We start from the raw sequence: 16,633 nt of genomic DNA on the forward strand, positions 1-16,633 counted from the left end.
TATGGTGCTATGTTTAACACACTTCCTTTTCTTCTGTTGATGCCCCAACACCAGATGGAGTACACCTTGGTATCACAGATAAATCCATCAAGGCACAATTGGACCATCAAGGTTAGAGTTGCTAGGATGTGGAAGGTATCTTGGAATCCTAAGGCAACGGGTGTAACTGGCATGGAACTTCTTCTGGTTGATGAAGAGGTATGTTCCTTTCTACCTACTCATATACGCGGTTTCCCTGAGATATGTCTGTGCAGTTAATCTAAGGCTCTCTACATCAGGGTGTGGGTATTGCAGCTTGCATCGGGCATAAAGACCTGGGAAAATTTGCTGATTCTTTAGTGGAAGGCCGCCCGTATATGATAAAAAAATTCCAAGTTAGCAGACAGCCAAGAAAGTACAACCCTGTGCCAAACCCACACACAATCTATTTTACACCGTGGACTTCCGTAGAGGAGATATCTACGGCGCTGGCCGCTCAGCTTCCTCTCCATAGTTTTAATTTTGTGGACTTTGAGGCCTTAGACCGCAAGCGGAGGAGGAACGAACATGGCCTAGCAGGTAAGTACTACCCTTGCCTTGCCTGTTAAGGCTCCTTTTCTTGTCTTTCCGGGTTAGCTTATCAGGTGATGCGCTGTTTGGATTTCCATCAGATATTATTGGACAGCTTACAGTCATTCATCCTGTGGTGCGATCTAGCAGTCTAAATGGTGTGGCCGTGCGGAGGGTGCTGGAGCTACGTGATCTAAGGTTGATTCCTAAGCACTTTATGGTCTTCCTGGATTAGCATTAATTTGTTGTGACTCTTTTTTAGCGATCGTGTCATGCAAATTACTTTGTGGGGCGACCATGCAACCTCTTTTGAGGACCAGTTTCTTATTGAAACCATTGATAAAGATGAGCCCGTTGTGATTGTTTTTGCTGGGTTGCAAGTTAAGCAATACATAGGTGTGTGTTGTTTATTGTATACTTTCTATATATGATTTGTGTAACATTTAGTTGATGTTATAACCTCTCCAACACATTGTCAATGTAGGCTCCACAACATGTGTGAGCGGTGATGCCACCAGATGGTACATGAACATTGACCTTCCAGAGATGAACGCTTTTCGTGCTAGGTAATATGATGCTTCTCCTGTACTGCCTTTGCCAATTTGTAGGATGCCTAAATGGTTGTTGGTCTTGTCCTCAGTTTACAGGGGAGAGGATCTGAGGTCGTGTTCCTGCCAGGCGATGATGATGCGGACGCCGGTGTTGCTGATGATGCAAGCGCCAATAGGAAAACTGTTGCAGCCCTCCTAACATTGGATCCCCATGACATCAATGTACTGCCTCCTTCATAGCGATTCCCTATATCCGATGCTCAGATCAGGTTGCCAAAATTTGTTCTGCCCTTCCATGTAGGGTGTTCGTTTTACCTGTGATGCAACCATAAGAGAAATAGACGTTTCGAATGGTTGGTGGTATAAAGGTTGCAGTATATGCCGTCGGGGACTGAAGGCTACATTTGATGGCTTCGAATGTACAAACTGTGATGAGGATAAACCAGTGGTTATTCCCAGGTAATTCTTGCTTGGAACGGTAATGTCCCTTTAAATCAAACAAATTGTCTCAGCTTGTTCCTAATGGGTCTTCTTTTTTCCCACCCAAGCTATAAGCTGAATGCGATCGTCGAGGATCCAACTGGCCGTGTGAAAATATTTCTCTTCGGAGGAGTAGCTGAACAGGTTGTTCGGCGGACTGCCGCTGAACTTGTTGAAGAAAGCTCATCCAATCAGATTTTGCTGCCTGCACCCCTTCGCGGCCTTGTTGGTCGAAGGTATGTGTTCCAGGTGGTTATAAGTGAGCAAACCTTTAGAACCGGGCAGCTCTGCTTCCAAGCTAGGAGGGTGTTTCCTGATCCAACGTCTGTTGAGGCTCGTGGTCCTCCTGGGCGTCCGCCGCATGATCCTAGGGATCCCAAAGCTATGAACATGATTGGACCCTCAAACGTTGCCTCTACAAAAGACCGCCCAACACAAGGTCTTGCTATTTCTGAAGTTCCTAGTGATCCAGAAGGTAGCTCAACTCCACCTGATCCTGTGACAGTAGGTGGTACCAAGACCTCATCCATCAAGGGGAAGGTTGTACCCTCTGCTGTCCATGAGGACCATGGGTACGTACTTTCGTCAACTAAGTGATTGAAATTATTTGTCGTGACCGCCTAGTGTGCTCTGCTTGCCCTAGCAAATTGATTTAGAATCTATTACATTAGTTTACGCCAACATTGATCGTTATCTCTCCTTGTGTTCACCTCCCCGGGTGGAGAAGGTCCAGTGTATGGTGATTTGCTTATATGTGTGTATATTTTTTCAGCACTGTTCTAGGCAAGAGACCAAGGTCTGCTCGCAAGGAGCTATTCTCTGCAAAGAAAGGCGGACCAAGGTACCTTCTTTCTTATTACACTATTTCATTGTTTGGTTCCATCAGTTGGGTGACAAAATATTTCTAACTTGCAGTGACGAGTAAGCCTACGTCTGGCGCTTCAGCATGAATAATATATCGCTACACAGCTTCATCCAGTGCAGCTTAGTGAAAAGTGGACCGGCGTGCCATGGGTTTTGCCTGTGAGCACTTGTGTTAGCCTCTAGAGGTCCTTTGGCTCATGTATCCATTAGCCCGTTATGCTACTTTAGTAGATAAGCATCTTTGTGATTTTATCGTAGATGTAGGGTCTACGCCTCATTTGTCTCCCTGTTATAGTGGGTTAGTAGTGTGTTGGCGACAGCCATTCAGTCTACTGAACTGAAGAATAATTTGTACCCCTCCTTGTTTGTTATCGTTTCGTGTGTAATATTGGCTCAACTCGATTAGAGTGCTTTGTCTACTTTCCTTTCATGGCCCCATATCCAGTGCTTTGGACACTAGCTGGATATCTATGTCATGCCTGCACTCCCAGGTTGCCTCCCGTGTGCTACCAAGTTCTCCCAGGTTGCCTCCCCTGTGCTAACAAGTTCCTGTGAACCTTGTACTCCTAGGTTGCCTATAGGCTGTTTGGAGGCCTATACAAAATGAAACACAGTACAGTTCTCCCATGGAGATTATGGAAATCTGAATGATAGAGTTGGATCATAGGCACTCACTTGATTGCTTTGCTGCTTTTACCATTCAAAAGTCTTCACGAACCAGTGTGCCAACCTTAGATCTTGGTCGGGTTCCTACCGTAAATTCACTCGGTAGATTTGGAAAATTCTCGCTGCACAAATAAATGAACTTAGTTATTTGCGTGAAAGATTTTTTTTATGCGTGTTTTGATATGGAGAGATTAGCTTAAACAGCACAATGCAGCTCCAATTTGTTATGTTTAGGAAGCAACCCCGATTTCTAAGAACTAGAGTAGGGAAGTGGTGAGATACTGAACATCTTGAACAACCTGGCATACTATATTTTTGTCATCCAGCAAAATATGCTTCGGTAGCTTATGGAGTGTTTTTAAAATTTAAACAATTTAAGACTGACTTTGGATACGTGCATACTGTATAGAAACTAAAGGCTGTTCCAGAACTATGACGAATCATGTTGCACAGAGCACCAGCTTTTGCTTCTGGACTCCAAGCACAACACTCAAAAGGTTGTCACAAAACTACAATCAATTTTGAGGTCTGGTTCTGTTTTGTAACTTTTAAGTATATGAGATGAAGAAAATCATATTCATATGATAAAAGTGCACAATTGAAGGAAATTTAAGGATACTTGCACTCAGTAGAAAATAATCTGGAAACGCTTTTGTCATCAGTAAACCATATACTTTTAGTGAAGATAATTCAGATTTGGATTGTGGCTTGTACGTTCACAAGGTAGGTATTTGAAGAATGATTTCTACACCCAACACATGGACTTGTCCACTTGACGATTGCAAGAAACGAGAAGAAGTTATTGAAAGAGGGATTGGTTACATTAACATGCATGATTGGGCACATTGCATATTAACAGAAATTTGTGATATCCTTATCTTGACCAAGACTTTAATATACTAGTGGAATGGCGCGCGAATCCGCGCGCCCGTGTATGCAATAAGTTTGAGTACCTATGCAGTTAGTATATTTCTAGGAGTACCATGGAAAACTTAGTTAGATGAATCCTGTAGCAAAAGCTCATCCTGTAAGATGCTATCATAATTGATATAAATATATGTATATATCCAGGGAGCACAATTGACATTGCTTATGAAAAGAGCACTATCAGCTTGTATTACAGAGTTTTCATAGCGTTTGGATTGGAGTGCAGATGGCTTCAACACCTGCAACACATACACATATGGTGCAACGCAAGCATGCTTTCAGTAAGCCCAGCAGCAACTAGATGAATCGCGTCTTTTTCTTGTTTTGGAAAAACGGCAGGAGCTCTGCCCATCAATTAAGTAGAAGCAAAAACAAGAGGTTTAAGTACAGAGAAAGAAGCAGTTGAAGGTTAGGGGAAAGAAAACACAAAGGGCGCTCCACAAAAACGCCTAACCCTTCAGACCTGAAAATTACCCCCCAAAAGCCCTCCTCCTCTCCGCTATGTCGTCTTTTACTCTTGCGGCTACCTGCATAGCCGACTCAAAGGCGCTATCGAAAATCCTACGGTTCCGCTCTTTCCAGATGTTCCAGGCTGTATATATCACCAAGCCGTTGAACCGCTTCCTCTCCTCCTTTGGCACTCTAGCTGTGGTCCTCTCCCACCAAGCACTGAAGTGTGGAGGTTCCTCCCCTCCCTGGATAAGCTGGGGGTCAATGTGCTCCCATTGGAGTACTCCAAACAGTTCCGGCGAAGGGGCAAAGAAAGGATAGATGCAAGCAAGTCTCTAGGGGGCCGTTGCAAAGCACACAATGTTCACGGTGCGGCCATCCCCTTTGCTGCAGTTTTTCGCTGTTAGCAATTTTCCTTGCACCAATATCCACATGAAGACTTTACATTTATTCTGAGCCTCCGCTTTCCAAATTGCCACACTATTGACGAGCGTGTACGACCCCCTAAACTGAACTGTGTAGGCTGACCGGGCAGAGGAGCAGTCGTCCGCTGTCCAGCGCCAAGTAATGGAGTCCTCTACATCCTGCTGTAGTTCGATTGCCTGCACTCGCAACCAAAGGGAGACGAATTCTTCCAGCTGTTCCGCCGTGTTTATCCATCCACTTAGATGGTTGGTCCAGCTGGCATTGTGGAGCTCTTGTTGTACAGACCGGTTCTTCCTCTTCGTTAGGTCTAGACAATTCAGACATATGTATTTACAGGGTATGTGGTGCAGTGGGCATGGCCTGCCAAGTAACGTTGCAATGCGCTCGGCCCCTAGCATGGTTGCAAGAATGGTTTGCACTGCGGTTGCAAGAATGGCTATTTAATGGACTCGGGGGTTCCTCTTCTAGGATAGGTCACTGCCATCATAAATGACACTGGCATCCTAGACAACCTATACCATATCATAAATGCGAAAAGAGATTCAAGGACCACCTTCCTTTGCGCTCTTGCATGGTCACCTGCATGCTGCATTGTAAATTCTTATTGTGCGTAGTAAAGTTCTTTCCTGGCAGTGTAAATTTACTGCATGCATAGATGTGACAAGAGATTCATGGTCTGAACATCGTCCTTTCGCTGCCTCTCACGGTAAATTCTGGTTGTGCATAGTAAATTTATTTCATGCCATAGATGTGTCAAGGGATTCATGGGTCATGCATCTGCACTAGCATCAGCTTTGGATGGGTCCAAGGGTGCACGTTCTGTCATGGTGTGGATGGATGCGTGTTCCCGTGCAAAAATGTTGCCAGTGGACAAGCTGCAGCTCGTGTGCACAGCCATTTTGCAGGCCAGCAGCGCATTCCAAGGAAGGAACTGGGTTAACAGTGCCAGCATTTATTCAGGTAGCCCATCCTTGTCATGTGTGTAGCTCACCTGCCAGGCATTACTCCACCTGCGCAGGCTTGGCTATTTATATGGCATGGCTATTTATATGGCACGTTCCATGCGTAGGGGCTGCACCGGCAGTCCACAAAGCAGGCATAGGTCAGGAGTCAGTAATTGAGCATTCCAAATTTATTGTTGCAATAGGTTCTTGGTATAGCTAGGGAAAAACCAGTGTGCCAACCTTAGATCTTGGTCGGGTTCCTACCGTAAATTCACTCGGTAGATTTGGAAAATTCTCGCTGCACAAATAAATGAACTTAGTTATTTGCGTGAAAGATTTTTTTAAAATCAGCAATTCAGTGACAACATATTTGGCGACAAGCCACCACGTCCCAACCTTAGTATTAGCAGCGCATGGGAAAACTTAATATCCCATTCCTTGATTGCATTCGTAGAAAGTAAGACAGGGCACACATCGTTTGCATGCAAAAAAGGCCGAGCATATGGATAGCATGCCAGCGGTGCATGACTCATACAATATAGTAGGCCGGTCCCTACCTAAATATATTACAGACCTAGGTTGACATGAAGCCACACAGCTAAATGAAATAGTAGCCTCTCCGTTTTGTTCCTCATATGTAGGCTCCTAGGACAATGTATCTAGCTCAAAAGAATGGTGCACGCCTCGGGCGACTCTTACGTGTGTTCCTCGACGTCGCTGCCACCTTATGGAGTGAGCGACTAGATTGAGCGCCATCCTCCAGCTTGAATGGCCGCTTCGTTGGGCCAGCATCATGTGTCATGCCAGATGTGATCCTTTCCTATGTAACAATTACTCAATGAAATGGTTACCAAGTTCCAGACCTTAGTTGTCTCATGTGACGAAAAAAACAACCTACATACTTTGCACCCAATGGAACAAAACTTGTATGGGCTCTTTAGCCTCTGTTTGCAGGCAACACAGAGGTTCTCTTGCTTGGACCTACGCGAGTAGAATCTATCGCCAGGCCATTTTTTAAGGTAAACCACCATAGCCCTGTTACAGACGTATTGTTGCACCCCGGCCACATCAACAAGGCTCAACACATCTCGTACGCGTACCACATCTCTGGTTGCCTTCTTCAGCACCTGCAAGATATGCTGAGTGCTTATTCAATTAAATGTTACCTATATAGGGGTGACTACACTGGGCGGATTCTAGAACCTGTAGGGTCCGGTGGGATGCATGGTGGGATACATGGTCTGCTCGGCATTGTGCACACAGAGCTTCTTGCTGTAGGTCTAGACAATTCAGACATATGTATTTACAGGGTATGTGGTGCAGTGGGCATGGCCTGCCAAGTAACGTTGCAATGCGCTCGGCCCCTAGCATGGTTGCAAGAATGGTTTGCACTGCGGTTGCAAGAATGGCTATTTAATGGACTCGGGGGTTCCTCTTCTAGGATAGGTCACTGCCATCATAAATGACACTGGCATCCTAGACAACCTATACCATATCATAAATGCGAAAAGAGATTCAAGGACCACCTTCCTTTGCGCTCTTGCATGGTCACCTGCATGCTGCATTGTAAATTCTTATTGTGCGTAGTAAAGTTCTTTCCTGGCAGTGTAAATTTACTGCATGCATAGATGTGACAAGAGATTCATGGTCTGAACATCGTCCTTTCGCTGCCTCTCACGGTAAATTCTGGTTGTGCATAGTAAATTTATTTCATGCCATAGATGTGTCAAGGGATTCATGGGTCATGCATCTGCACTAGCATCAGCTTTGGATGGGTCCAAGGGTGCACGTTCTGTCATGGTGTGGATGGATGCGTGTTCCCGTGCAAAAATGTTGCCAGTGGACAAGCTGCAGCTCGTGTGCACAGCCATTTTGCAGGCCAGCAGCGCATTCCAAGGAAGGAACTGGGTTAACAGTGCCAGCATTTATTCAGGTAGCCCATCCTTGTCATGTGTGTAGCTCACCTGCCAGGCATTACTCCACCTGCGCAGGCTTGGCTATTTATATGGCATGGCTATTTATATGGCACGTTCCATGCGTAGGGGCTGCACCGGCAGTCCACAAAGCAGGCATAGGTCAGGAGTCAGTAATTGAGCATTCCAAATTTATTGTTGCAATAGGTTCTTGGTATAGCTAGGGAAAAACCAGTGTGCCAACCTTAGATCTTGGTCGGGTTCCTACCGTAAATTCACTCGGTAGATTTGGAAAATTCTCGCTGCACAAATAAATGAACTTAGTTATTTGCGTGAAAGATTTTTTTACAATCAGCAATTCAGTGACAACATATTTGGCGACAAGCCACCACAGTCCCAACCTTAGTATTAGCAGCGCATGGGAAAACTTAATATCCCATTCCTTGATTGCATTCGTAGAAAGTAAGACAGGGCACACATCGTTTGCATGCAAAAAAGGCCGAGCATATGGATAGCATGCCAGCGGTGCATGACTCATACAATATAGTAGGCCGGATCCCTACCTAAATATATTACAGACCTAGGTTGACATGAAGCCACACAGCTAAATGAAATAGTAGCCTCTCCGTTTTGTTCCTCATATGTAGGCTCCTAGGACAATGTATCTAGCTCAAAAGAATGGTGCACGCCTCGGGCGACTCTTACGTGTGTTCCTCGACGTCGCTGCCACCTTATGGAGTGAGCGACTAGATTGAGCGCCATCCTCCAGCTTGAATGGCCGCTTCGTTGGGCCAGCATCATGTGTCATGCCAGATGTGATCCTTTCCTATGTAACAATTACTCAATGAAATGGTTACCAAGTTCCAGACCTTAGTTGTCTCATGTGACGAAAAAAACAACCTACATACTTTGCACCCAATGGAACAAAACTTGTATGGGCTCTTTAGCCTCTGTTTGCAGGCAACACAGAGGTTCTCTTGCTTGGACCTACGCGAGTAGAATCTATCGCCAGGCCATTTTTTAAGGTAAACCACCATAGCCCTGTTACAGACGTATTGTTGCACCCCGGCCACATCAACAAGGCTCAACACATCTCGTACGCGTACCACATCTCTGGTTGCCTTCTTCAGCACCTGCAAGATATGCTGAGTGCTTATTCAATTAAATGTTACCTATATAGGGGTGACTACACTGGGCGGATTCTAGAACCTGTAGGGTCCGGTGGGATGCATGGTGGGATACATGGTCTGCTCGGCATTGTGCACACAGAGCTTCTTGCTGTAGGTCTAGACAATTCAGACATATGTATTTACAGGGTATGTGGTGCAGTGGGCATGGCCTGCCAAGTAACGTTGCAATGCGCTCGGCCCCTAGCATGGTTGCAAGAATGGTTTGCACTGCGGTTGCAAGAATGGCTATTTAATGGACTCGGGGGTTCCTCTTCTAGGATAGGTCACTGCCATCATAAATGACACTGGCATCCTAGACAACCTATACCATATCATAAATGCGAAAAGAGATTCAAGGACCACCTTCCTTTGCGCTCTTGCATGGTCACCTGCATGCTGCATTGTAAATTTTTATTGTGCGCAGTAAAGTTCTTTCCTGGCAGTGTAAATTTACTCCATGCATAGATGTGACAAGAGATTCAGGGTCTGAACATCGTCCTTTCGCTGCCTCTCACGGTAAATTCTGGTTGTGCATAGTAAATTTATTTCATGCCATAGATGTGTCAAGGGATTCATGGGTCATGCATCTGCACTAGCATCAGCTTTGGATGGGTCCAAGGGTGCACGTTCTGTCATGGTGTGGATGGATGCGTGTTCCCGTGCAAAAATGTTGCCAGTGGACAAGCTGCAGCTCGTGTGCACAGCCATTTTGCAGGCCAGCAGCGCATTCCAAGGAAGGAACTAGGTTAACAGTGCCAGCATTTATTCAGGTAGCCCATCCTTGTCATGTGTGTAGCTCACCTGCCAGGCATTACTCCACCTGCGCAGGCTTGGCTATTTATATGGCATGGCTATTTATATGGCAAGTTCCATGCGTAGGGGCTGCACCGGCAGTCCACAAAGAAGGCATAGGTCAGGAGTCAGTAATTGAGCATTCCAAATTTATTGTTGCAATAGGTTCCTGGTATAGCTAGGGAGACAACGTTCACCCATCCACGTTCCAGGCAGTGGTCCAACCGAATAGGATCATGCACTGTCAACTAATTAATGCTATATTTAATAGCTTATTAATATTATTTTTAGCAGCCTTAATGTTATATTTAATAGTCTACTAATGTTATTTGTAGCAGCCTTATTTTATTTTGTCCTTTCTCATACTTTGGCAAGTGTCGGTGTGAATTCTTATCTCGCATAGATATAATTATATATTGTTTCCCGCCACTTGTATTACGGAAATGCATATCAAATTCTACATATATTTGTTTTATTTTAAATAAAAAAATCTTTACGGCCTATGTATGCACCAGTTGATTCTATATATATCCAAGACAATAACTTGTCGTTCATCTAGCAGGAACATGGATAAAGGTAAGAGCGTCATCATCAACGTGGACAAGGGTAAGAGTGTCGTCAACGAAGGAGCTCCGCCACTTCCCTCTGATCGTTTCGATGGTCGTGACCCGCCACTTCCCTCTGATGGTTTCGATGGTCGTGTCCCCTTGTCAGCGCTTCCGTTGGCTAATTTGCATGCCAATGTCCCCGTGCCACCACTTCCCTCCTGTACTTTGGATGCCCATGTCCCCCTGCCGCCGCTTCCGTTGGCTAATTTTCATGCCCATGTCCCCGTGCCACCACTTCCCTCCGGTTCTTTAGATGGCCATGTCCCCGTGCCCCCACTCCCGTTCGCTGCTTTGCAGCCCCCCGTGCCGCAGGTATTATTTTATTTAGTTGTTTTGGCATGGAGCACGATGGTATTGGGTTATCATGCACAGTCATTCATTGACACTATTTGGTCCATGCTGCTTCTATTTGTGCACTTTGCTTATCATGCGTATGAGTTACAGTATAGTAGCTACTCATTGGGTCCACCTATATATACACACAGATACTCTAGATCCTTATATTTCTGTCCCTTTGTTGTAGGTTCCGGTTGTACTTGATATATCACGCAAGAGCATGTTAAGACAGATTCTTCCCAAGATAGGCGCGATTATTCGCACCGAGGGAGCAGTGAAGTTGGATAACAAGAAAACGCTGGCGTGGCTGAGCATTGAGATTCGCTCCAAAGCTGGCAGCAAGGGCCTGCCAGAAGTTCAGACTTTCGAGAGTGTCCCTTTCACGAGCTTATATGAGGCAGAAGAAAGTGTTGCTGAGCAAGCAATCTGCTATTTTATAGGAAGGATGAATATTTGCATTAATGATCTGACTTATTCTGCTTTCAAGGAAACGTATAAGCAGCTGGACCACTTCATGTCTTGGTCCCAGCTTGTTGAGACTAAGTATGATACGCTGCGCATCCAAACGGACAACCTATTCAAGTCTCGTAAGGAGCTTTTGGACCGCCTTGGATCCATCTGCTCAAGCTATAGTGATATCCTTTCTTCAGCGACTCCTCTTACGTCCATCGGTGCAGAGCCGGTTGCTGGACCAGACCCACGGTATATACAACTTGTTGAACAGCTATTCAGCCTTGTCCTGGAGAACATCCCTACATACATCCCTACTGGGAGCTTTTAAAGGTATGCATGCATGCTCCTTGGTTTGTGTTGCTTCACAAGAATTGTTCTGTCATATTTTAAATGGCTCGCTAACTTACTTTTTCCGCTCCCTGGCAGGGATGCAATCACATGAGGGGCCTCTAGGAAATGTTGGCACTGCACCATGTGCTAGCCTAGCAATCTCCTATGTACTGTCCACCGAACACACCATCCCTAATGACAGCGCATGTGCAACAACCAATTCAAAGGCTTCCTTCCGTCCATCTGGTCGTGTTTTCCCATATATTGTTACCCATGTTAGGCTACTATGTCGTTGTACCGTGGACGCTATTAAGTACCTTTTATGTGTACCTTTTGTTGCTTTGTATGTACCTTTAGGTGTGTGCAGTCTCATGTATGTATTGTTCGATGTTCCTCTGTGCCCTTAGAATAAATACATGTGGTGTGCCTCTGTGGCCTTGTGTATTTTGTATTGGGTTGAGATCTCTCCCTTCTCCCTCCGGGTTCCTTAGTTTGATAGGTGATCGTAGCATTTTAATTAAGCCAACCAAAGACTGCTTGCTTGTTCTATGGAGGCTCAGAAGCAGCATTCTCTAATTCCAACCAGTTATCTGCTAAAATATTAGATAATAAATACCATTTACTTTTGTTGCAGGATGAAACACAATCAGGACAGTCATAGTTAAAAAATCTTTATGAGGTAATCACTTGGCTTATGTGCCAATAAATACTGCGGCGTAAGAGGTGCATGGCTGAATGACTAACGGGTACATAGTATGGGCACACAGGCAAACCAAAAAAAGGTACACCGAACTAGCATCCAAAACATGTTGTAGAATTCTGAAAACATAATTAAATACTATTTTTAATCTTTCTATTTCCCTAATTGCCCTTCCAGGCACCGACAAACTGGTCTGTCTATTCCCACGCATTTAAAACCACACCCTCTCTATCCCATTCGTCTCCACTTAGAACCACCGCCCTGGCCTCACTCAGCTTTCTTGCACATTGCAGGTGAGCTATGCCCGCAGCAGCCGTGCGAACCAGCGCCATGGCATCAGAAGGGAGGGGATGTCCCCAGCAGCGCCTCAGTGGGCGTCCGGCTAGGGGGTCAGCATCCACTGGTCGTCGGCCACAGAAGGCCATGGGCTGGACGGGCGTGCGACAACGGCGTTGGGGTGGGTGGGCTATGGAGATCCGCATACCACGCACTCGATTGAAGTTGTGGATCGGCAGGTTTCAAAATGCCATTCAGGCAGCCCTAGCCTATGATGCGGCCATGGTCTGCTTATACGGTGAGCGCCTGCCAGGAAGGCGCAAGTTCAACTGCCCGGTCGGCCGGCATCCTGCAATCCCTGACCACGTCCGCATCCACCTCACCATAGCCACCATCAAGGTGATCGCTACGGACTACGGCCGGAGATGCGCTGCCTTCCTCGCACCGCTTGTGTGCCATCCAATACCAGAAACACTGTCGGCACCGCCTGTCATGGCGACACTGCCGAGCCCTGATGGTGCTGAAGTGTTTGCTGAGGAGTCTGCTTTTTTAGCTGCCTAGGCGATGTCGGCGATGCTGGATACTGATTGTGCCTAGGTATTTTCTCAGGAGTATCTGTTTTAGCTACCTAGAAAATGAATGATTCTTTTCAGTGGGAACATCCCTTGAATCTGTGCTTTACTTTTTTTAAGAAATAGTTCTGTGTTTGCACACCATCGATTCCTGTTGTGTCCAAACAGAATTAGGTGTTTGGGTGTTAGGTCGAATTAATGTATGTGGACACATATTCAAATGCCACAGTTATAATTTGTGCCATACCATAAATGTATTGGTCACTTAGATTAAAAATATACTAAATTATGGACATATAAAAGTTGCGACGTGTGAAATATGAAAGCTTATGGGTTAGAGGTGGCCTTGTTGATATTTGCTGTTTTGAAAAGAAACGATGATGTCATGATCCTTATCGGCAAGAGGAATTCCCTGTGAATGAATGTCTCCTCATCATTTGAACCTAACAATTGAAACCACTCAGGTTTCAGAAACATTCTGCTAGCTGCATTGGTGTGCATTAATTGCAAATTAACGAGCAGAGGTTATGATTGAAGTACAGAATTAATATAGCAAGGACAAAAACCGGATAGCAAGGACAAAAAACGGATAGCATCATACTACAATACAGATAAATTAATATAGCAAATTCAGAACACAGGATAGAGGTTATGATTGAAGTACAGAATTCACCTAACATAATTGATGAAACTTTGTATTTTGTGCGCAAACAAAAAAATGGTAAATGGAGTTTAGGATTATCATGTGGGTTTTGAGCTGGTACATTAGGTTTGATATGGACATATGGTGACACATTGTGCACACTACAGTGTCTATTCTTTCAGCTTAACAGTCGGATGCAGAGGTCAGGACTACATTCAAAATACTGGTTCCTTCATCTAAAAATTGACAGAGCAAAAGGCACCAGAATTTATAAACAACATAGCCTTACCAGGAGTTGCTTGGATCTTGACATTTACTGGTGTGCAACTGGGAGTTGTATTGCCACTACTAGAGTAGTGCACAAGACCGCAGCCAGCAAGCTGTTAAAGGACAAACAGTTGGGATGTGCATAATAGGATTGTAAATTGTGACAAAGTTCTGTATGAATTACCTTTGCAAGGTAATTCTTGTCCAAGAAGACATTGCTAGGCTTAACATCTCCATGGTATAGTGGAGGATCACAATAAAAATGAAGGTACTCCTGTAACGCCGGGGAGGTGGTCGCCCGGGAGAGGGAGACAGAGGAGGAGCACGCCGGGGCGGAGGGGAGGCACCGCCGTCCGCCGTAGCTCCGCCGGTGGCAGACCCGTCGGTGGGAGGAGCACGCCGGGGAGGTGGTCGCCCGGGAGAGGGAGACAGAGGAGGAGCACGCCGGGGCGGAGGGGAGGCACCGCCGTCCGCCGTAGCTCCGCCGGTGGCAGACCCGTCGGTGCCGGATCCACCGCGGGGGTGGGGCGCCGCCGTCCGCCGACGCCGGATCCGCCGCGGGGGTGGGGCGCCGCCGTCCGCCGACGCCGGATCCGCCGCGGGGTGGGGCGCCGTCGTCCGCCGATGCCGGATCCGCCGCGGGGGTGGGGCGGGGGGCTGTGCGGAGGTGGGGCGCCGCCTTCCGCCTGCGCGTCGCTGGGAGAGAAAACCGAGAGAGGGCGCGGATTTGGGGCGCAGGAGAGGAAATAGTTTTTTTTTAATACTAGCACATATGTATAAACATCTTGTATTGTATAAAGCAGAAATTAAGGAATATATGCGACCAAGGTATGGAATGCATCTTGACGGCCCACGTGAGGCGGCCCACATGGCAAGTAACCTTGGTGGCCTGGTTACCTGGTGCGTCCATGCACTGCCCACGCGAGTACGGGAGGGAGGAGATTTTCCCAACTTCCCGATCTATCCCTATTCTAATCTCGATCAGAGACGATGGAACACGGGGTCGCCTGACGCCCTCACGCCTGAGAACGCTCGCAAGTAGCAAAGTAGAGGACACAATCGAGGGAGAGGCAAACAGACAAAAAAAATACAATCGAGGGAGAAGCAAACAGATAAAAAAAATGATTGGACCGGAAGAAATTTCCTCGCTTTATTATTAGGTATAGATTAGGTATAGATATAGATGCGTGTTGCAACGTTTAGAAAAAAAATGTTGTTTAACGTAGTAAAAGAACTAATATGTGGAAAAAAAACAAAAACATAAATCACCAGCTTTGCAGTCGGGGCGTGCAGCTGTAGACATCCGAATCGTTTAAGCCTTTCACAAATCTACGGTACTGTATTTGACATTTGTTATTTTATTTATAAGAAAGAGGAAAAAAAGAAAGAAAAGTATATAGAACCACGCACGGGGGAGGTGGAAACGGAAAAAAAAAGAAATCTATACCAGAAAAAATGACTCCGAGTTAGATACAAATTAGATTATTTATTACATACAGAACCACGCAGGGGGTGGTGGAAACGAAATGGAAAGAGAGAATTGAAACAGAAAATTGATATATCATGTAATTGGGCCGAATTAAATTATTTAAATTTTAAAGCCCACGACAAAGTTAGCGCAATAAAAGATTAATCTCGTATTGAAAATTAATAGAAGTTTGACTGAACTTAAATATGCGACTATTGTGATATGTCACGTGATATGAAAATATGACATATGAGTTGTGTAAATAATATGAGTTGTGTAAATATAAGGTTTTTGCATCTCTAAACTAAGTAAGTGAGCTAATAGAAAGAGTGATGCTGGTAGTTAGTCGGAGGCGGACCGAAAAAATGGATGGACGAAAAAAATGGGTGAAAATTTTCTCTCTTTATTATTAGGTATAGATATAGATAGCAGCCGAGAGAAGAGCTGCCTGTGAACCAAAGGCACGGTAGGATAAATTCCTATAGGATTCATTCCATAAGATTCACACAACATGCCACCTTCAATCCTACATTTCCCCTATTCCTATCCTCTATTTCTCATGCCATCCAAAGGGGGCCTTAAAGGTCTATATAGATGTCAGCATAAAAATTCAGACTACACTTAATTGCAATAAACACAACACAGATTGTATTTGTTTAAGTAAGTTATGCATTAATGTTAGGAAACAAAGTTGTTGCAAAATTTAAAATATTACTCGCCTTGTTTGCTTCAAAAAAAATAAATATTAATTTTCTTCTAACGCTGACCTATTCTGAAACAAAAGCACTGTTGTATGACCAATGGTTCAAAATAACTACAGCGATAATAGGGAGTTTATTAAGTAGCATAGCATACACAGTCCTAACAGCACAATGGGAGGGTAAATAAATGGTATATGGGCATCTACACGACAGCCACCACCGTGTTGTCACCTCGTTGCCGTCCAAGCCACTAAAGGCATGACCATGAACCACAGAGCCTGTCGCTGCCTCTTTGCCATCCATGCGACAAAGGGTGTACCCATCAAGCATCAAGCATGTTTGTCCCCTATGTAGGGTGACCATCAACGTGACAGGCCCTTAAATGCCTAGACAAAGGTCGGCGCACGCCCATGACTAATGAAGCATGCCCTAGGTGCCCAACAACCACCGCCACATATGTCACCTCACCACCGTCCATCACACTTCACCGGCCTGTTCGGCTGCTCTATAAGCCGGCTTATTTTCAGCCACAGAACAATATTTTTCTC

General features: G+C 45.4%; 1 protein-coding gene across 1 annotated transcript; it reads left to right on the plus strand.

The window, feature by feature from the left end:
• Positions 1 to 54: 54 nt before the first annotated feature.
• Positions 55 to 5,899, plus strand: LOC136496096 (replication protein A 70 kDa DNA-binding subunit B-like). Its single transcript, XM_066491814.1, has 10 exons — positions 55 to 198; positions 279 to 558; positions 651 to 747; positions 812 to 945; positions 1,034 to 1,115; positions 1,190 to 1,322; positions 1,402 to 1,559; positions 1,649 to 2,152; positions 2,353 to 2,421; positions 5,662 to 5,899. Exons 1-10 carry the CDS (start codon positions 55 to 57, stop codon positions 5,897 to 5,899), a joined length of 1,839 nt encoding a protein of 612 aa, XP_066347911.1.
• Positions 5,900 to 16,633: the final 10,734 nt, after the last annotated feature.

Source organism: Miscanthus floridulus, chromosome 12 (genome assembly GCF_019320115.1).
Source record: "Miscanthus floridulus cultivar M001 chromosome 12, ASM1932011v1, whole genome shotgun sequence".
Taxonomy (NCBI): Eukaryota; Viridiplantae; Streptophyta; class Magnoliopsida; order Poales; family Poaceae; genus Miscanthus; species Miscanthus floridulus.